At 39.7% G+C, this 22,089-nt stretch overlaps 4 protein-coding genes across 4 annotated transcripts in view; 1 reads left to right on the top strand and 3 right to left on the bottom strand.

Annotated features, from left to right (window-relative positions):
- camk1da (calcium/calmodulin-dependent protein kinase 1Da) overlaps nt 1-5,022 on the bottom strand; it is a 59,930-nt gene extending 54,908 nt beyond the window's left edge. The window contains exon 1 of the mRNA XM_062443759.1: nt 4,885-5,022. Within this exon, the coding sequence (XP_062299743.1) occupies nt 4,885-4,982 (98 nt within the window). The 5' untranslated portion in view covers nt 4,983-5,022. The remainder of the gene's footprint in view (nt 1-4,884) is intronic.
- optn (optineurin) overlaps nt 1-22,089 on the bottom strand; it is a 413,618-nt gene that overhangs the window by 86,602 nt on the left and 304,927 nt on the right. The gene's annotated exons all lie outside the window — the stretch shown is intronic.
- Nucleotides 10,041-17,174, bottom strand: cdc123 (cell division cycle 123 homolog (S. cerevisiae)). The gene is made up of 13 exons (XM_062443817.1): nt 17,094-17,174; nt 16,754-16,825; nt 15,847-15,907; nt 14,687-14,719; nt 14,435-14,530; nt 14,008-14,114; nt 13,555-13,606; nt 13,392-13,467; nt 12,838-12,960; nt 12,692-12,720; nt 12,191-12,295; nt 11,906-12,043; nt 10,041-10,677 (listed from the first exon to the last, which is right to left on the bottom strand). Exons 1-13 carry the CDS (start codon nt 17,165-17,167, stop codon nt 10,618-10,620), a joined length of 1,026 nt encoding a protein of 341 aa, XP_062299801.1. The 5' UTR covers nt 17,168-17,174; the 3' UTR covers nt 10,041-10,617.
- On the top strand, nt 17,863-21,886 carry nudt5 (nudix (nucleoside diphosphate linked moiety X)-type motif 5). The gene is made up of 10 exons (XM_062443818.1): nt 17,863-17,894; nt 18,238-18,304; nt 18,513-18,580; nt 18,672-18,724; nt 18,803-18,910; nt 19,086-19,181; nt 19,306-19,407; nt 20,636-20,644; nt 20,734-20,787; nt 20,879-21,886. Exons 2-10 carry the CDS (start codon nt 18,248-18,250, stop codon nt 20,986-20,988), a joined length of 657 nt encoding a protein of 218 aa, XP_062299802.1. The 5' UTR covers nt 17,863-17,894; nt 18,238-18,247; the 3' UTR covers nt 20,989-21,886.

The raw sequence follows: 22,089 nt of genomic DNA, 5'->3' as shown, positions 1-22,089 counted from the left end.
TTTTCTTTCTAAAGCTTTCATCCAAATCTCAATGAAAAGGGTTTGCTCAGTTGCCATGGAGATGCCTCAGTTGTCAACCCAAGTCGTATCCTTCACCTGATTACGGATGACCGATTTCCATGACAGCTGATGAGAGCCATAAGATAAGGTTGAAAGCTCTAGAAAAAAAAATCTTGTAAGTGAAACTTGAGTTAAGAATGTTATTATTTGTAATTTATCAGATTTTCCTTTGATAGCAACACAAACAACAATATAAACAACATGAACATCAGCAACATAAACAACAACATGACGAGTTTTCTTAACGACTGTATTTAACAGCTATAAAAATCAAAGTCCAAACATCAGCAGCATCAAAAGAGAGCATCATCCACATCAAAGCCTTTAATGATTCAGACAACAAGTTGTTGACATGTGGTTAATGTCAACAACAGAAACCAACAACAACAACAACAACAACGCTGTAATTATGAAACAACATCGACGACACCGTGAGCAACGTTGACAAACAACACGATCTGAGTAATCACCGTCGACAACGCGGTTGATGACACCGACAGGAACAACTGCTTCATTAAAGCAACACGCTCTAATCATCTGAAACAACAACAACAACAAACAACAGCAACCAATAACAGTTGAGCACCAGCAGGCAGAGAGGAAGAATTCGACAGAAGAAGAACTGGTAGGAAAAAAAAGAGAAGAGGAGAGAACAGATGGGTAGATGAGCAGAGGGTGAGCCTGTCGACATACTGTAGGTATTCAGATTTCTGTCCAATGTGTTTGTCAATGCACAAATTTAGAAACACACACACACATACACACATTGCTAGCGATGTGGGGTCCACTCACCGGTGACACACAATAAACTCTCTTTTGTTCTAATAATAGGATGATATTTATAACGTGGATAAAAAAGAAACTTCAAAAATCTGCATAAGCGAGGAGGGAGAGACGTATGACAGCGAGACAGACAGAAAGATGAAGGGAGATATATTGTAGAGGCATGTCAAGAGGAGGAAGGAAGAGGAAGAGGAAGGTGGTGGTGGTGGTGGTGGTGGTGGGGGGGCTCTGCAGTCCCAGAAACAGTGGAGAGAGAACAGTGCCAGCAGCAGGGAAGTAGAGCATCAATTAAGGGCAGCGTGCCCTAGATGTCACAGCGACATTCCCACAATGCATCACCCACCCATCACCGCCACCACTTTACTTTCCGTCTCTATCTTGCTCGCGACTCTTTGTCTTTTCTACAGGCCTACTTGCGGAAGACCTTCGGCAAAGTACACCCAGTCCCTGACCTCTAATCTCAACCTAGAGCCTGAGATGTGACGCTGAAGCGAACTTTCAGAGGACACACACACACACACACACACAGACACACACACACACAGACACACACACACACACACACACACACACACACACACACACACACACACACACACACACACACACACAGATACACACCCCTAAACTTGTTCTTTCTAACCTTCTAAGCTTTTCTGTTGTCTGTCTCTAGCACTTGTTCTTACTGTGATCCCTCCTGCTGACACACACACAGGGAACAAACTCCTGTTGGTAGTGAATTATTGAGAAGTGAGCGACAGGGACACACACACACACACACACATCATACACACCGGGGGAGGGTAATAAGACACCGAGGAGATCACACACACACACACACACACACACAGACCTAGCACACCATAAGCTAATGCTGGTTAGTTAATCCAGTGTTATGGGATAGAAAATATTATAACCCACAGGCCTCGGTATGCAAAGGTGACCGAGCGTGAGGAGACCAAACATGACGAGTCAGAGGTTAGATCTGTGACATCACATCCTGTCAGTACAGATACAGCTCAGAAACTGCTGATGCAGCACTGCAGTAATAGTCGCATCAGCCGGAAAGGTCTGTTTTCCCACATGTGCGGCTGCACCTGAAAACACCGGTACAGTAGGTGAAAGTGACTTGCCCGTAATTTCTCATTGGCTGCCACATTGTTACAACAGCTCATTTATGATTGGTTCAGAGCTTGCACTTTTATCCCTCTGCTTCATCATCAGACTCTCATCTGCTCCTGATTCACAGCCACCACCTCTTCTTCTTCCTCTCCTTCATCCTGTTTTTCTATGTTATTCTATCACAAATCACCTCCCCCCAAACCCACCCACACACACACACACACACACACACACTTTTCTTTCCATTTTCTGCTGAGGCATCAAGTTCAAAGATCTGTCAGCAGCTCTGGTTAATATGTGGCTGCAACATGGCCGACTCGGATCACTGAGTCCTGTACCAGTCTGCATCCTACGTACTTTATGTGTGTGTGTGTGTGTGTGTGTGTGTGTGTTTCATATCCGGTCCAAATTTCAGGTGTTTCTAAGAAAAGGAAGCTAACCATCCATCTTTATCATTACACAACCTGTCTGAACTTCCTTCTACTCATGGGGAAGTTTTTGTAATCCCCGCACTGTTAATCCCAATCTGGATCCGCCCCACACGTCCCCCCCCCCCCCCCTCCGGGCCGCCGTCCAACCAGCTCACTCCTCACAACAGGAAAAAACAGAGCGGGCGGAGCCGACAGAGGCTTACAGAGTCTGGCTGTCAGAGATTTAGGGTGGGGGGGTGTCGGCCTGTATTCTGTTTCTGTTTGAACGAGGAGGAGAGATGGAAGAGACAGAGAGAGAGGGGGAAGGATGCGGGGAAAGCAGAGGGAGAGAGATAAAAGAAGCAGAAGAAGAAAAGATTTCCTAAAATTGTGCAGGAGAGTTAACATCTCCTTTACGACCCGAGGGAAAGAGATAGAGTCCAAGTGGAAAAGATTGTAAGTGTAAAAGGGAAACTGTTGCTGCTGCTGAGAGGCTGAAATTCCTGCGGCATGTTAAAGCCCTCCAGGAATAATATCAAATGTGCCAAAAAGATAAACCATTAGAAATCATACGTCACCGCTGCACACATCTGCATATCAGGTAGTACAGACTACAGGAATATCACAGGAAAACTGTAGGAGTATTAGTCATGCCATAAGAGATCAAAAGAAAGAAGGTCACGCTCACAGCATCGTTATAGATTACTGAACACATACAGGACACATATTCACACCTGACTGGAATACTACAGTCATTCTGGTCAGGCTTTAATTTATAAGTATTTACAGTTAATTTTAAAGTCATTTTAAAGAGAGGGTGGTGCAGTTTGGTACAAATTATAAGGAGGAAAAAAAGTCTAGGTAGCTGTAGGTTTTCTCAATGATTTCTTAAAATTAGCTGTTGTGTAACTGTTAATACTTTGGACTATATTTTGAAAGGGTTATGTCATTTGGTAGAATATGGGAAATGTGCTCATTATAAAGTTTTTTAGAAACCACCTGATGTGCTAATGTGAGAAATTGAAATGAAAAATAGGCAAAATCATTGTTAGGAGTCTAATTTAAGATTTTCTATTGATTTTTTTTTTTTTAAACAAATTTACTATTACATATGAACCTAAACATGATGAGTCTGCACTTCCCAAATAAACTCTTTTTCTGTTCTTTCTTATTATTGGTACACAATTGCACCACCCTCTCTGTAAAATTAACTTATACCTGCAAATTATTCAGGAAATGAGCATAACATTGAAAAACTTTTAAAATAATGTGTTAGCTCCACTTTATAGGAATATGACCAAAAGTTTAAAAGGATGTTATATGAAAATTCATAATACTACAAACTACCACAGGCTATAATAAACTCATTATAAGAATGACAAACATCCTGAAAGTCGATAAAGCACTATTACGTAAAAAAAATTATAAAGCACAATAACTTTCACTATAAACTAATACTGCTAATTGCCACAAATGCATTTTATGTAAGTGGCTATTACATGAATCACTCTGGCAATATTGCAGCAGGAATAATATAACAGTAATGTTGTTATGAAATCACTGCTGATTGCTGAAAAGAACCATTAATGGACTGTAAAATCACTCAACGCAACACGCACCATGCAGAGATATTACAGAAACATTACACATTATTGTGCAAATGGGCAATTACAGTGGCAAAGAAAAGAAACAGGAGCCAGTGATGTGATTAAAAATCTCCTGCCGAGCACCCACAGATGAGCAGCGAGCCTCCGCAGGAATACTACAGTGATACTACAGGAGATGACACATGTGTCAAACAGTCATAGCGTGTTAGAAGCGCTGCTGATGAGCACAATAATGTCACAGTATGTTCAACGAATGCCAGATGGAATATTACTGTAATATCCAGGGCCAGACATCACCATTAGACAAGGTAGGCAACAACCTGGGGCCCCGACTAAAAGGGCCCCAAACAGCCATAGATTTATTGTGTTGTTAAGACATGGTAAATATTTAATTATGTTACTATTATAACTGATTATACACCAAAGTAACACATTTAAAATCTATATATACACACAACTGTGTAACATTGCACCATAACATTTAACCTGACAGATAAATGTTACATTGCACATTCAGATTTTTACTCAATACATATATTATATAAAATATGATACCTTATTATTGATTAAGCTAGCCATCATTATATAAGAGTTAAAAGCTCAACCTAGAACACGCGTTAAGCTAATTTAAATTCAATAATAAATTGCTTTCACTATTTAAAGCAAAATATTGAATGAAGGACTTTTACAGTATATTTACTGTGTTGTATTGATAGTTTTACTAAAGAAAAGTTTTGAGTATTTCTTCTATCACTGCCAATATCAACATTCCCAGTTAGAGAAAAGGTGAAAATAAAGCCAGACAGAGTTTTCCTCTGGCCCCCGAATAGCTGAAACCGCCCCTGCTAATATCACTGAAGACATATCTGGCAGTGAAGTTAGTTAAAGCAGCGTGTACTTACGTGCCGAGGACTTCTTTTAAATGAAATATTTTCTTAATGTCGTCGACTTGTTTTTTCCACGTCTCTCCTCTGCCGGTGTCTCCGTTCTCCCGAGCCATGGCGCTGCTTCACCGGCCGAGGTCCGACCGACAGTGGGCTGCGCGGGATGCAGGAGGGATGAAAACAACAACTAAAGAAGCACAATAGAAATGAACGAGTGTGGAAATGAAGAAGAATGAAGCCGAGTTAGATGTGTGTGACAGAGATGTTCGCAGGGTCCCGGTGGTCTGAGCTCCGCTGCAGCAGGACCATGTGAGCCCTCCTGCAGGTCTCCTCTCTCTCTCTCCCTCCTCCTCCTCCTGCCCTCCTCCTCCTCCTCCCTTCTTCCAGCCTCCGGCCGTCTGGCCCACAGCAGCTGTCAACGCACCCGGGAGATAACAGCACTTCTCATGGAGGCTTTCACGATAAAAGACAGTGTATTTACGTCGTGTCAGGCTGGATATGTAAACACCTGATATTATTCTGTATGGTTTATTTGGATAATTATTCAATTCAGACTTTATTTCCGACTCCGTAGATAAATAGTAAGGGAGAACCGGGTCGAAGGTAACACTGCGAATTTTCTCGAAGCCCATACAAGTCTGATATATTTAACTACGTCAGCACGTAAAGCACGCATCACTTACCGCGAAAAATCATGTAGATATATCATAGTTACCTTGAGTTTTACCTGAAAAGCTGTTTTCACTCAAGCAGTAAATGTTAATAGAGTTTTACAGTATAGAAACAAGTCAGATTCAACTGTCAGGATCATTGTAACAGGTGTTTCATTGGTCCTAAAGTAGCAAGTGTTTCTTTCCCTTTAATTATAATAAATAATGTAATCATTATAAATTAAAAATAATTGAACTGTAAATCACTTAACATGATTCAAAGCAGGAATGTAAGGAAATGCAGTGTGTTAATAGACTTATCTACGCAGGTCTGAGAAAAAGTTTAATTATTTTTTTGTGAATATAAATGTCATAGTATGTGTGTTACTTTCATCCTGACTGACTCAAAAGTAACAATGCACAACCTCCATTTAAAGTAAATTTATACTAAAGTCATTCGGCATTTGTACAAAATAGCACCTGGAATTGACAGAACATGTCACAATGAAGATTACTGTAGTTTCAGTCTGTAACGTTACCTTTTAAAATTATGTTTATCTGAAAATGATTCATTTCGACATTGTTCTCCCATATAAAACAAGAAAAATAAGAAAATAAGGAAAATCTTAGCAATTTATCATTCAACTTTAAAAAAAAAGTCATATGTAAGCTATCCTGCCATTGTTTTCTGAGCTTAGACGAATACAGAGAGCAGCTCTTCCTAGGGCTGGTTAAAGCCTCTGTGATGCTGTTCTCTGACTCATCTGAATAACACGTAAGGTTGAACATCAGATGTCTTAGAAGTGCCTCATGTAGGAAAACCAGAGAACATAAACAGTTATGCCATCTGGGATCCTGAAGCAGCAACCTCATGTAAGCCACAGTAGTATAAGCATACTACTGTTCCTGAAGCTACACCAAAGATGAGCTGTTTACAGAATATTGCAGAAAGCTCTACATAATGGACATTTTACATTGAACACTGAACTAATAATAAATAATTATAATTATTATAATTATGATATCCAGTCCTTAGCAGTTTAGATAATTGTATACCAAAGTAATATCATAACATCTTGCTTTCCTTTATGACCAACCTTTTATTAATGTATACAGTACCAGTCTCATGTATTGTATACATCAGTAAAAGGATGCACTTTACATACAGTGTAAAAGCCATCTATAGGCCTATACAGTTTGTACAGTAACAAACTCAAAAACCCATGTAGAGAAAATAAAGATGATACATCTTTCATTGCTTTCAATGATAATTTACTGGCTGAACAAGTACTCAAAACCTGCTGTATTTACTCTGACTATTCCACTAAATTCAATTGCCATTTCTCTTTCACTATTATTTTGAAGGCAGAGTCCCTGTACTTCCTGTATCTGTCTGTTTCTACTGTTTAGCCTGACAGCAGACCTGCTGCCACCTGCAATAGTCTAAAAAGCTGTTAATTGCTGCGCTTTCAGGGTTTCCACTCCTCCACAAATCATTTTCTGTGTTCCTTTCAATTCAACAACTTCCTCTATGAAGTATACACACTCTATAATTACCCTGGAATCTACATCTTATTGAGACACTTGCATATTGTGATGAGAATAAATGCTACTAATGCATCCTGTCCGGGAGAGAGAGAGGTGCATGTGTACGTCTGGTCCTGAAGTGGCAGCAGTACATTCGCAATGCACCAGTTTAGTTGACAACAACTATCATGCATCTGTCACCATTTGGGATCCCAAAAGGCGTTGGCATGGCCCCAAACAGCCACCCGGGGATCAACAGTGACCCCGGCTGCAGCTTCACCTAGGGTTTAATCAGACTGCATAACACCTGGATTACTAAATTTCAGTTTGCAGGGCAGCACTGATCCCTCGGACTGTGACAGCTGCAGGCGCTGAGGTCAACTCGGGCCGGGTTACTGCTCAACACAGACACACTCAAACACACAAACACACACTAGTCCGGACTTCTGGCCTTATTAGGCTACTTGTGTGTGTGCAACACAGTAGGGAGACACAGACAGAGGAAGAGGAGGAGGAGGAGGAGGAGGGAGAGGGAGGACAATGTGTTGCAGCCTCAGCTGCTCATGAGTATTCCGGCTGCAAACTACTGCAGCTCTTCCTCAGCAGCAACCAAGGAAAACTCCTCTGCCTCCTCCCCTCTCTGTTCTCCTCCTCCTCCTCCTTCTCCTCTTTTTCTTTACACTGAGTCAGCAAATCTGACCTCCGCCCTGATGAAAGGTGATTACCCAGCAGCAAGGGAAGGAGTAGAGGAGGAAAGGAGGGCATCAGAAATGGTTAACAAGAGGATGAAGGTCAAAGAAGATGAAGGTGCAGACACCCTGCTTGCAGCCAAAACACAGCTACAAATCTTCATCCTGCACACACACGCAAGTCATTTCATTGGCTGGGTTAGTGGAGCTGAAGAACCAATGAAAGGCTGAGATTTATTTATTTTTTTTAATATGGGTAAGACACTGATCTCTATTTCTTTTTAACATACAAAAATCTCAACCATATAAGCCTTTTTCACACTGCAGTTTACTAATGTATTCAATCCACTAATGTCACTGCTACTGCTTTCCAGATTTGCTGATGTTGTACTTTTTGTCATTAGATATTGTCAGTTTGACAGATCAGGTAGGTAACTTCACATCTACTACAGAAAACAAAAGGGTATCATACAGTATGAGATCATCAATGTGCAGCTCAAGTGGAAAAGCCTGTTAGTTCACTTTTATTTCCCACATGAAGAATAATGATCTCACTGTTTGAATCAAACCTCAATGGGAGCGGCTTTTTCGATGATTCATGTATCTAACAAAATAGATTGCTCAAGTGACCTTCTGTGTGCCGTATCATCTGATTTTAAAGCTTTTATCGCACAATTATTAGCCTGGAAGACTGTGTATTTGTCTCAACCAACACATTTTACTAGACCAATTAGCAAAATGCTTTTTAGGCCAAGATAAATATATCTTCGATCAATACTCAAAGGTGTCTAACTAAGCAAGTTCTACCTTTAGGCATGCATTAATAGATTTGTTGGCCACTTGAGAGCAGCACAACAAACTGTAAATCGTGTTCTAAAGTGGTTAGTAAAAAGTTGCATTGTTATATATCCATCAGATTCATTTAGAGCCATGTTTGTATCCACCAGGTGAATTTAAGTCCAATATTCTCTTTCCTTTGAGCTCTGTTTTAGTCTCCACAAACTCCTGAGGGAAATATTTGACTAATTAACTTCTAAATTCTCAACTAAATTCACCATAGTCACTAACTTTGGCTGCTTTTTGTTGCCGGGCAGATAGTATAAAGTCTATTCATGCAGCTTTTTCACCAAAAACAACGCTGATGAGAGCAATGACACTAAATCAAAACGTTAAAGTCACAACCTGAAAAGCCAAAACAATGAGCTGAAAGATGCTAAAACGCTCCGTAGAGCTATAGAGACCAGTTCATCATTTTGAGTGACCTTTTTACAAACGTGCAGCCATTTGATTTGATTGCGATCATATAAAAATATTGATTATAGCAGCTTTAAGTCACATGAAATACAACCCCTTTTCAGTTTATTAGGTAAACCTTGTTAAACCTAACAGTCTACTGCAACACTACTGCAATAAATGAACTGCACTGTGTTATGGGGGAGGTGTCTGGTATTTTGTCCATTAAATATCAATATATATCTCCTCTTCTGGAACAGTTACAACAGAAACTGAACAGTATAACCTTCATAAAGGTCAGATTTATTGCAGGGCTGTGTTGTAGATTGCATTGGTTTTATCTAGGTGCACCAAATAAACTGGCAAGAAAATGAAGAGAGATAGGAGTTTATCATCGGCTCAGCTTTCTATTCACTGGTATAAGGCATGAGACACAATGAAGAGCAGCTGTTTGTATATTTCTATGTGATTTTGAGTTTTACTTCAGCAGATATCAGTAGTGAAGCTCATCTTCTTCCTGTGCCTGGACGGCATGTTTGGAGCCAGATTTCATTTTCATAATGATGATTAATGCACAATATTCTCCACAATACGTGCCTCGTAGACGTTTCCCCGTCTACAGCGTTTCACCCAGGGAGTCGTAACTCTCCTCATAGCACCAGCTCTTTCCGTCTCCCTGTAATTGCTCTATTAATCCAGTGAAGGGAGAGAGGAGGAGGGAGAAAAAAAAAAGAGAAAAAAACTCAAAATGAACTTCCCTGTGCTGTGCGTGCACAGCTCATTTAGCTCCCGGCGTAATGAGAGCTGTTGCGTAAAAAGCACAATCAATTTCTAATGTGCTAGTTTACAGCACCCCACCAGACTGACAGCTAAGTCAATACACGACAAGGAGTTTAATGGTGTTTTTTTTTTTTTTTTTTTTCGGGGGAGCGACAGTCTACAGCGATGCATGATGGGAAAACGGACTTCAAAAAACAGGCGTCTGGAGCGGCTCGGAGCGATGAGGGTGTCAAAAGTACTCAGAGGAAATTGGCAGGGAGAGATGGGGGAAGAAAAAATGAAAACTGACTGGGTGATGAACGGCTTTAATGTTAAATTAAGAGGTTGTCAGATACACACACACATACAATGAAAAGTGTGTGTGGACTAGTTCATTTCAAATCCATGCACTATTTAGGCTGAAATTAAGATAGATAGACCAATATACACACTTGTTATAAAGTATAAAAACAGGCATTCTTTACAGTGTTACTGAACACTTCCACTTACAGGAATACAGTTTCCTCCCCACATAAAAAAAAAAAAAAATCAAAACTAGCTAATGGACACTGCAGAAGACTCCCTCCCTCCGTCTCACTGAGCCATAACAATCAGTGAGAGTTGCAGGCAGAGAACAAGTCAACAGAAAATGAATCCTCAAAGAGCCTTTAAGATGATCCGCTAATTTAACATGTTCCATTAAACTTACACGAGCGAGCTATTCAAGAGAACCCTGGGTACACCACGTACCGTTCCAGGGGGAGCGTGGAAACAGGCTGAGAAAAAAAAAGGAAAAAAAAAGCTCAAGCAGGGCAGGAGTAAAGAGAAGAGTCACTTCATGCAGAAGACATTGAACGGAAAGTCGGACGAGACGAGCGGCTATTCTTCAGCTTTCACTGCGGGGGGTTCTCCTCTTCCTCCTCGTCCTCAGATTCTTCCTGTTGGCTTTTGGTCTGCGGAGAGGAAAGAAAGGGAGAGGAGGTTCAAACTTTAAAAACCTGCAACACAATTTCATATTAAATCCCAAAAGTGGGTATGCTTGAGTGTGGAGGAAGTTCAACCTGAAACAAAGACGCAAAATCTAGTGGAGGGACGAGATGCTGGAAGTTAAAAAACTAGCTCGACTGTTTCAAATGGGAAAAGAAAAAATCTTTCAAAAGCAGATTTATTAGGTATTTTTTGTTAAGTTTTTCAGTTTGAATTGGGCTGTTCTAACTTTAGTACATACTGTATACTTCACAGAATTGTAATATACTACGGAGATGGAAACGATTTTCACAGCCACTGTAGATTCTCAGTGTATTCATCTGGTTGCAATCTGCAACCTCATCGTTTGATGATAAATCCCACACACTGGTCCTTTAATTTCAGAGTTACTCTTAACTAGCATTCATTAATGTCTGGTCACTGTGAGGCAGCACAACAAAGAATCAGAACCGGAATCAACTTTTTGAGAAACGCAACCCAATGTTATGCTGTGGTGGTCAATCACAGCTGGTGATCAGACTGATCAGAGCTTTTCTCTTTGTTTGATAATATTAAAATGTAAAATTAGGCTTTGCCGATGACTTCTAGACTTATTTTTAAAAAGACAAAAAGAAAGAGAGAGACACAGAGATCGGAGGTAGCAAGAAAGCACATAAATGAAAGAAATAAAATGCTATTTTCTGATTGTTTCACGAAAGTTAGAAATAAAAACATCCCTACCCCTGATCTGGTCTGAATAACACTTTACATTTAACTCATTATTCAGGTAAAAGTATTGATTTGGGCAACTTTAATGAACTAGGAGACACTATTACAGACTTGTTTGGCTGTCAGGGTTCCTCTCTAATGTTTACCGAGCTCAGTGCAGCATTCCAGCATTTTATGGTTTCGTTAAGTAGCAAGATGTGATTTCTACTGGCATTATTTCATTCAGTTCATTACTGGAATCATTATTTATTTATTTGCAGTTAAAATGCACATCAATCAACGCTGACATTGCAACAACATCAATGTAAATGTAATTAGGGTGAACTATAAACAGCTAAATTACATCTGTGGTCTGGAAACAAACTATCAAACAGGCAGTTTGAAAGTGGGTCCACACATAATATGCAAGCCTCAAAAGATGGAGAGAGGAGTGACTTGAAGAGCAAACGCTGATGGGTGATTAACATCTAACTAGATCCATCTTACCAGTTTTAGGAAGTCGATGAGTTTGTAAGCGTCTTCTCCAGTGGAGAGGTCCACAAAGTCGCGGGGGATCCTGTAGCTCAGGCAGGGACTGGGCTGCACCGTCACCTCGCTGTTGGTGTAGCGGAACGCCGGGCCTTCCTACACACAGACACACACACACACACAGTAATTACAAAACAGTCTTGTTCGTGCTTAAACTCAGGCTTGGGCTTCAGCTTCATCCAGGTGCAAACTGACATTGAAATAAACACAGCTGTTGAAAGCGAACGTGTCGTGACGGCTGACCTGCTGCTGGCTGATTATCCCACCAGACGTCAGCTCCTCCCAGCTGAACAGCAAGGAGTCGGTCACCTCGCCAAACGCGTTCAGGTCAATCAGCCATACCCTTCCCTGCAACACACGCAATATGTAAATGACCTTTAATGCAGCCCAGTATACACCCAGATGTAAAAGAAAGGTGTATGGCCATGTATTAAGATTGACACTCTTATTTGGAAAGGTTAATGTCATGCGGTACCGTAAAGTATGAAAAAGATGTAAAACAAAGGAAAAGGTGTATCACCATGTATAAACATCAACACTCTTATTTTGAAAGGTTAATGTCATGCAGTGCCAGAAAACCTATTAAATGCCTCGTAAAGTGTGAAAGATGTAAAACAAAGGGAAGGTGTACCGCCATGTATAAAGATCAACAATCTTATTTTGAAAGGTTCAAGATAAATGGGTGCAATTAAGTTAGGAATGCTATTTTCCAAGTTTGCCATATGAAAATGAATCAGTGCTTACCTGACTGTCTCTGTAAACATCAAACACAACTGTAAAAACAAAAAAAATTATATTTAATTCACTGTATCTCCCACTTTCACACAAGAAAAAAAACTTAAATCTGTAAAAAAAGTGTTGTTTTTTTTTTTTTTACAAGTGGTACTCACAGTCCTCGTCTGGGAAGTTGTACTGGATGTGCTGGCTGAAGAACTCGTGTATGGCGTGACAGATCTGCTCCTCCTGCTTCAAGATGTGCTGGTAATACTGAGTGTAGTCTCTCTGGGAGATGGCTGGGTGGGAACAGACACACACACACACACACAATCAGAGGAGCTCAAATTGAAGTTTATAATTGGTTCTAAAATGAGACAGAAAAAGGTAGCGCTTGAAAAGGTAGCGCTTGAACATCGCTGGAAAGATTTGCTATAATTATTCTCTTTTCCTATCAGGCCTTTTGCTTCTTGTCCAGCGCCCATTCCCTCAAGCAGATAGTGATTTTTTTTGTTTTTCAGTTTCACTCTTTCTTCCAGCAATCATTCGAAAACTCCTGCAATTCTTGTGGCTCGTTATATAAAATGTGATCTTTTCAGTTAACATCAAGCACTATAATCTTCCAATCAATGTGTTTATTTATCAAAATTCCAGGGCGACAAAGCCTGAGCTGCGGCAGTTTTTCGGAAACAGGCAATCACACATAATAAAGACAGAGGGAGGGTTTTACCAATCAGTTTGTTTTCTTTGACGAAGCAACGAAACTCTCCGCCGGGAATCAGCTCGCTCCACTTCCTCAGGACCAACTGAGGACAGAGAACCACTGAATGTTAAAGAAATCTTATAGAAACACCTTTAACAACTGTGTGCTCATGTTGCCTGCCTTTAAATACCTCATAGTTTATGACTGGATCTGGGGAATCCTGGTCACTACATTTGAGGAATCTGCCCAGAAAGAGAAAAAAAAAATGGATGAAAAACTACGATATATTTTATTTTAATATAACCAGACAACCAGGACAGTCACATAAATAAGAAGTAGCTTCACTCTCGTGCTGCTGTGAGAGAGAAGTCTGCAAGTCTTCAGAGTCCAACAAGTAAATATTTATTACATTACTTTATAACACAAACAACTTTGCAGATGCAGTAAATCATTCGCTGATTTAAATGTTTGACATGTGGAGCGGAAAGTGCGAGGCATGAATCTACATCGCAGGCTCAGTTTGTGTTTTACTGCAGATTACCTGTTTATTTATCATACTGGTTGTCATCTAAATGCAAAATAGCTGTGTGTATGCATGTGTGTGTGTGTGTGTGTGTGTGTGTGTGTCGATAGCAAAGCTTACGGCTGTGTGAGGTCGTGGGTGATAAAGTCTGAACTTTTGAAGAGCAGAAATATTTCACTGAGACTGCAACACTGCAGGGAGCTATTCAGTGCAATCCAGTTGGCATCCTGAAAGACACACACACACACACACACACACACACACACACACACACACACACACACACACACACACACACACACACACACACACACACACACACACACACACACACACACACACTTTATATGCTGGCAGGGGTACAAGCAAGAAGCAAGTGTTTAATTTACTGAAACATACAGAGCTCCGAGCCAACAAATAATTTGCTTATGCTACAAATAAAAATCAACCATGCAGAAAATGCTGTTTAATAAACTTAACACTTAAAGTGAAGCAGGGGAACACAATTTGATCATGTTTCATGACTCAGCAGAGTGCAGGGATTTACCCGTGGAGCACTCCAGTTGAGTTTGGGAAAGACGCCTCCACCTAGAGCGTTTATGGCCTCCTGCACTTTAGAGGTGAATTCTGGGAACTCTGGAGCCTGGTGGAAACAGATACGGATCATGACATGTAGGGTGATGTGATGCACAACTCATTGCTTTCCACTGCACAAAGTAGTAATGCACCATAGAAGTGAAGAGGAAGACTTCAGTAACACAGGCAGTGAATTCTGGTGAGGAACATTAAATGCACTTACTGTGACAGTGGTGGTTGTTTCATCATCTGACCACTAGAGGGAAGCAGAGAACAGAAAACAGGATTAGAGGATAAAAAAAACAAGATTTAATGAAGTTCTAGCTGCTGACTTAACTGTATAACTGTTGTTGTGTTGCTGCTCTGAGGTTGTGATGAGACAATATGATGCCATTGATTTTAATGTCAAGTCAAGTCAAGTCAAGTCAAACTTTATTTATAAAGCACATTTAAAAACAACCTCAGTTGAACCAAAGTGCTGTATAGTTATTAAAATACAATATAATCAGACACAAATATAATAATAAATAAAACAGTAAAGGAATAATAAGAGCTCAATTTAAAAAAGAGTAAAAGTAAAGATAAAAATACAATAAAATAAAATAAGAGCCAAGGATTCTCGCCTAGCTGTGGCTGAGCGCCAAGGAGAAAAGATGGGTTTTCAGCAGTGTTTTAAAGTGCTCAATAGACTGTGCAGCTCTGACCTGGATAGGTAGGCTGTTCCACAGCTTTGGGGCCGCCACTGAGAAGGCTCTGTCCCCACGGGTACAAAGTCTGGACCGAGGTACTGCCAGGAGCAGCTGGTTTGCCGACCTAAGTGCTCTGGACGTACTGTGAGGCTGCACAAGCTCTGCTAAATAAGATGGTGCCAGACCATTTAAACACTTAAAAACAATTAAGTGTTGAGATACACATTTTTTTTAATGTGTATCTATTCATTTAATTCACTAATGTTTCATTATAAAATTATACTTTGTTGTGTTCTACACCTCGGAGTTTCCTGACTTTTAAGTGGCTGTGGTGACTCAGCATAAAACTAAAACAATGGATGCTCTATGAGACAATGCATCTTAAAGCATCTCACTCATTTTTAGATGCTGAGAAGTTATTAATATATTAAATGTCTGCACAAAAAATGGACTCCCTCTTCCGTTGGTCTACAGTTGTGGTTTCAGCATTGGTCTTTTAATTCATTTAATATTCAGTTAAAATGTGTAAATAAATACATTTGCGTACGTTTAAAAAAGCAACAAAGTGACTACAGAGCTCTGACACATTGCATTATAAATTAGGGAAACAGACTTGTTTCCTTTCAAAGTAATTTGATAAAATTAGAATAAATACTGAGGAGAGCTTCCCAACCTCTTGATTCAGTCCTCTTACCTGAATGTCTTCCTCTGCATCAGAGTCGCTGTTAGTGTTTGTCTGCTGTGTGTTATGGTCACTGAAGGGAAAAGAAAATAAAGAGGAAAATTTGGAATAATTTGGCAGCTGCATTAGAAAAGAAAGAATAATTTAACTCATTCACAAGAAAACCAAAAAATGCAGCTTTGAGGATCTTGAGACATAATTTAGATGAAACACACACACACACATCCTTTTTCTTAATTCAATTTTGATATATGTAGGTTTTTTTTGTTGTGTCTTTTTTCAATTCATAGCTAATTATAATCATTACATTCTCAGGGAAGTTTACTGTTTCAGTGCACTGATGTCATTTTCTACAATTAAGTTTATTGTCAAACTGTAAAATATCATGGCTTACATTACATATCTTTGCCACAAACACATTTGAGGGTCGACTACAAAAATGAAGGTTTGTGTATATATTCTGTACATTATCGGCCAATATATCGATATCTGTATTTTCTTGCTCCTTAATATTGATATCAGTATCGGCCCCTAAAATCCAATATCGGTCGGGCCTCATATTATACTGTAGTAATTTTATCTAGGTTTATCTCATGAACTGGCAAGTGTGTTGGTTGGTTGGTTCAGGACAGCCAGATGATATACTATATAAGCTTTGCTATTTGTGCATAGACACACTTGTCATCTTTAGTCATTCTAACAAAGGCAACCGGAACACCACTTATGTATGTGTGTGTTGTGTGTGTATTTATGTGTATATGTGTGTGTGTGTATGTCTGAGTGTGTCTGTGATGTGCAAGTGTAAGTGTGTGTGTGTGTGTGTGTGTGTGTGTGTGTGTGTGTGTGTGTGTGTGTGTGTGTGTGTGTGTGTGTGTGTGTGTGTGTGTGTGTGTGTGTGTGTGTGTGTGTGTGTTCCTACCTCCCAGAGACTACCAGTGTCCCATCGTCCAGTAAATAGTCTATTACATTCTGAGGCAGTGGAAGAATCAGACTGGAAAATAAAAAACATTATTACAGTTAACATAAAAAAACAATGACACAAAGGTGGAAGGAAGAAGGATGTTGAATGAAGCTGCTCTGAGCAGGATTTAAACACAATAACTTGGTAATAAACAAGATAAAAACAAACATAAACACAGAAATAGCAGCTATCTGTTTCTGCCTGGCAGCTAATGTTAGCAGTGGGCTAACTGCGTTGTGTTTTACAGCAAGAACAACTACATATTTCTGGACTTTCTATACAAACGGCTTCTGCTTACCTTTTAATTGTATGTTTCTTGAATATCGGGTACCAGACCGAAAACTGACAGTTGACAACTTGCTCCTTCTTCATGCTGCAATTTCCTGTACCGGAAGTGTGTCCATCGGTAAATATCTTCCGGGCCACAGAAACTGTGGTGAAGCGTTTTCATTCAACACCTCGGAATTTAGAGACTACGTTCCTTCATATTTGTACGGTTTTTGTAATTGGTTGAATTTCAATTAGTAAGCAGTGAAGAAATTGAATTAGTATCTCGAAATATGTCATAAATTAGTTATTTCTAGCTGGGGAGGTCTTTTTGGGTGCACGTGTAGGCGTGGTGTATGTAAAACCCGCTGACTTGAGGCATAGATCGTTTATTAAGAAGAGCAATCACTCAGTAACATAAAAAACTACAAGCGCAGCGTTATTTTTCATTCTCACAATCCACGAACCAAAATGTTCCAATATGTCATATAATCTAACAAACACGAATCAAACCGCACACCTAATAAAATGGGAGGCACCGTCTCTGGATTTGTATATTTACCTTTTAACTACCTAAACGTACCTATTTATTGTGAATTATCATATAAATAGCATGTAATAGGAAAGTAGTTGCGTTAAAAAAAAAGGTAGAAAATAAATGCAGAATTTCTACTTTGAGTGTGTGGTAGATATAACTGCAAGAATATTAAATATACATTATAATTCTTTACTGCTGTGGTGATATTTGCTGGTCCCCGGGCTTCGCGGCAGAGTGACACTTCAGTACTTCATCTCAATCTCTGACTGTGCATACAAACGGCTGGGACTTCACGTGAGTTAAGTTTAGACTTTCTCCTCATATATGATTGTTTGAAAGTTTAAAAAATGTCGGCTTTTAACATTTATTGTTGTGTAAAATGTAACGCACCTTTCTATTGCTACACAAATAAAGCAACGAATGTAAAAGCTAGCATATATGTGGAAATGTAACTGGGGAGGGAACAGCTAATTGAGCAACTCATGATCAGAAACGTCTATTAGTGTCGTCATCAGCTAAATAATACTTATAACCGTGTTGTGTTTAAGTCTGTTACTGTGTTTCTATTGAGCTGTGTTATGTTTAGAGTTAAAGCTCTCTGACTAGACTTTTCCATAAATTTTTTGAATGTTTTTAGATATCCAAAAATGAGCAACTCCGGGGACCACAAAGCAACCACTACACCACACATAGTGAAAGAAGAGGTATGTCGCTTGTCCTTAATAACACTCGATGTCCACTGCCTGTAAATGTGTTAAGACTCAAAGCTCTAATTCATACTGACATGTTTATTAGCTCTATCTCTTTAATATGCAACGTTGTTCTTTCATTTTAAAGCAGAGCGACATGGTGCGTTTACAGCCTTTCATATAATCGTAGCTAAGAGTTTTCGCGCTACTCTTTGTGTTGCAGATCTTGGCAGCAGGGAAATGGGTGAAGCTGGAGAAGACGACATACGTGGACCCTGCTGGAAACACTAGGTACTGTTCCATCTGTTAGTGACATGACACTAAATTGAAGCAAGACTCCTTTTGTACTGTTTTCACCCCCTTCACTGCTCTCGTCCTCCAGAATCTGGGAGAGTGTGAAGAGGACGACAAGGCAAAGAGACACAGAAGCAGATGGTGAGTTTAGTTAGTTACTCGACCTCGCATTGACGGTTAGGAGAGAAGCAGGATGATTATAACAGAGTTTCCCTGCAGGCGTGGGAATCATCGCCCTGCTGAAACGGACGCTGCACAAAGACTGCGTGGTGATGGTGAAGCAGTTTCGTCCTCCTCTGGGATGCTGCTCTCTGGAGTTTCCTGCAGGTAAGTTCTGAATTTCATCATAATAACAACTGAAACTTCCTTTAATTGAATATCCAACTTTGCATGCTTCGCAGGTTTAATACTTAGTGTCAGAAAAATCTCGTGTCTTCACATCAGAGCTGTTTGGACCTCTGCCATACCTTCAGGTGTCGCTTTTTATCTCTGCTGTGCTCAGGATTGATTGACGAGGGGGAGAACGCTGAGGCGGCTGCACTCAGGGAGCTGAAGGAAGAAACCGGCTATAAAGGAGAAGTAGTAGGGATCACTCCAGGTATCAATACACAAATATGTACATTTGATTGCATTAGCTGTCTCTCCTAGCTGTATTGTATCTCTCTGGAGAGGTTCAAAGTGCAAAGTGAGAAGACGTCTCATTGTTATCTTGATTAATGCAGTGACCTGTCTGGACCCCGGTCTGTCTAACTGCACCACCCAGATGGTCATGGTCAACATCAACGGAGATGACATGGAGAATATCAACCCGACACAACAGCTGGGTGAGAAGACACAAAGTATTTCACTCATTGTGCAAGAACATTTTTATATTCTTATCCTCTAAAGTGTAATCGGTCAAAGGGGACGTGACAGTTATGGAGATGGATGAGAGGATACATACATCAGGTGGTGTTACACTGCCAGGTGTTATAATTAACAGAGGATGTAGACCAGGATAAAAACCCTGAGGCAGCTGCCAGCACTGACAGAGCAACGACTGAAGTTGCTGACCCAAAATATGCTCATAAACTTATAAAATATATATATTTTATATATATATATCTCAATAAATTGGCACGCTCTGATGATATGGTAAAATATATGCATTACATTTACTTTAGTAATATATTCATTGTTGGTTTTGGTATCATTTAAAATCCAATTTTAATTGAAACAAGTAAATTAGTTGCTTAATTTGGTTTGAATTAACTATTTTGATAATCCATTAATTGAGTCTTTAAAGTTCAACGTTTCTGATTCCAGCATTTTCTGGTTTCTTAAAATTTTTATGATAAACTAAATATTTGTGGAGACATTTGAAGGCATCACCTTGAGCGTTGGGAAACTTTAAAAAAAAAAAAAAAAAATTTTTGACATTTTCTGGACTAAACAACTAATCAGTTAATCAATAATGACATTCATTATTAGTTGCAGATGTAGAAACAAGTCCTCTTCCAGGAAGAAAAAGGCAGACTATCTACATTATATGTCACATGACTCATACAACAGGTCTCTGTTCAGTATAACATCCTCTGTTGCACTCGACACCTGATATACTGTACAATATTTTCTCATCTAGTATCTGCATGACTGTTTCATTTCCTTGATGACTTCCTGCGGAGGTCATTTTATCAAAACATTTTTTTGGCATCTCGCATCTCTGTCACTGTGCTGCTCTGCTCTGATAACACATCACTGGCAGCTGTATTATTATTTTGTATTTGTCTGAGTACTCAACTGACACTGATACAATTGTTTGCTGATTTCCCTGGTGTGACATTTTTGATAAAAAAAAAAACTTTCCATCAAACAGAGCATAACAGGAAGCCTGAATCATGTGCAGACTGCGACTTTTTAAATAACAGTTGCAAGCAAAAGAGCAGACATAAAAACAGCATAAATCTCAGTGACATCGACAAATGATAAGAATATGAAAATGTTCATGCCAACTGTATTTTATGTTGATAATATATGTTACAAACTCATCTTGTCCTCTTGTCTTCCACACAGGTGATGGAGGTGAGTTATGTTCTTGCACTTAAATGCACATAAACAATCTTCTTCTCATAACACAACAATAACACACCGCTCTTCTCCTCTTCTCCCAGAATTTGTTGAAGTCATCCTTTTACCTCTGGACGAATTCCAGTTGAAAATAGACGGTGAGACCTCACAGACACTGTCGATACATACAGAAAACAAAGCATTTACAGCCGTCTGACTCCTCGGTCGCTTTCTCGTTTGATCCCACAGAGCTGCTACGGAAAGAGAAAACCGTGGTGGACGCTAAAGTGTACATCTTCGCCATGGGGATGGTGCAGGCGTTCTTCAAGCCGAGGGAGCTCCCAGTGCTCAAGCAGTGATGAGGAGGGTTCAGGCTGCTGTCTTTTTCTGTTACACAGGGCTCCTGCACAGGACTGGAAGAATTGGAAATGGATGATTTCCAAACTGTACAAACGGTTCGGAAAAATTGTTGCATTACGGTTTTAAACTTAATGTTACCCCGTATTTTAAATTGTTTTTTGCTGTCGAGTGTAATTGCCATTTATCGAACAATGTGGCAGCCAGAAGGAGAAAAACAGCTGTGTGTGTGTAAATGAAACTGAACAGCAAAAATCAAGAAATCGAGCCTTGGGTTTAGAAACCGAACCTATGAAGGAGCCCTGTTTATACTACAAGTACTGGACCACTCTTTGCTCTCAGTATGGAGGTACTACTAACACCTCAACGCTTGAAACATATTCTATCCAGGCATATATAATGTGGACACTGATAACTACATCCACAATATTTGACACTAAATATGTTCCAGCCTCTGGTTTCACATGCCTTTACAAGTGCCCAACAGTCATTTCCAGGTTTTTATGAGATTACCAGTAGAATAACGAGTTGTAATTTGTTGTAATTTTCATTTAGTGATAGTGATCGTAAAACATTCCTTAACATAACCTAACATACTGTTTTGCCAATTTAATAAAACTAAAGTCCAATTCTAAACACTTTTACTATGAAAATCTGGCTCTAAGTGAAGAAGGTTGTAAAGCCTGGCTGCGGTTATCTTCTGTATTCTTGTTCTCTTCGATGAATGTGTGTAGCAGCCGCAGTGGAGTTAACTAAAGTTACATTAGTGTTTTTGTACTTCATTGATGGAGATAATAACTAATAATGAATGACCCACGGTGCAATTAACTGAACATTGATGATGTACCTACCTTAGCAATAAAAAATTACTGACCAATAAATAAAAGTGATGTTACTGTTGCTCTTACCTGAATTTGTGCTTTTGTCTTAAAGTTCCTCTACCCCACAAGACATATGGTGCCCACCTAGAGCCCAGTTCTTCCCATTAAAGTTTTTCCCTGCCGTTGTCACCAAGTGCTGCTTATGTGGGAATATTGGGTCTATTTGAATTAAATTAAAGGGTACGGTCTAGACCTGCTCTATGTGAAAAGTGCCTTGAGATG

Source organism: Scomber scombrus, chromosome 22, assembly GCF_963691925.1.
Source record: "Scomber scombrus chromosome 22, fScoSco1.1, whole genome shotgun sequence".
NCBI classification, from domain to species: domain Eukaryota; kingdom Metazoa; phylum Chordata; class Actinopteri; order Scombriformes; family Scombridae; genus Scomber; species Scomber scombrus.
The sequence above is the reverse complement of the archived record's forward strand: the minus strand, read 5'-3'. Positions and strand labels throughout refer to the sequence as shown.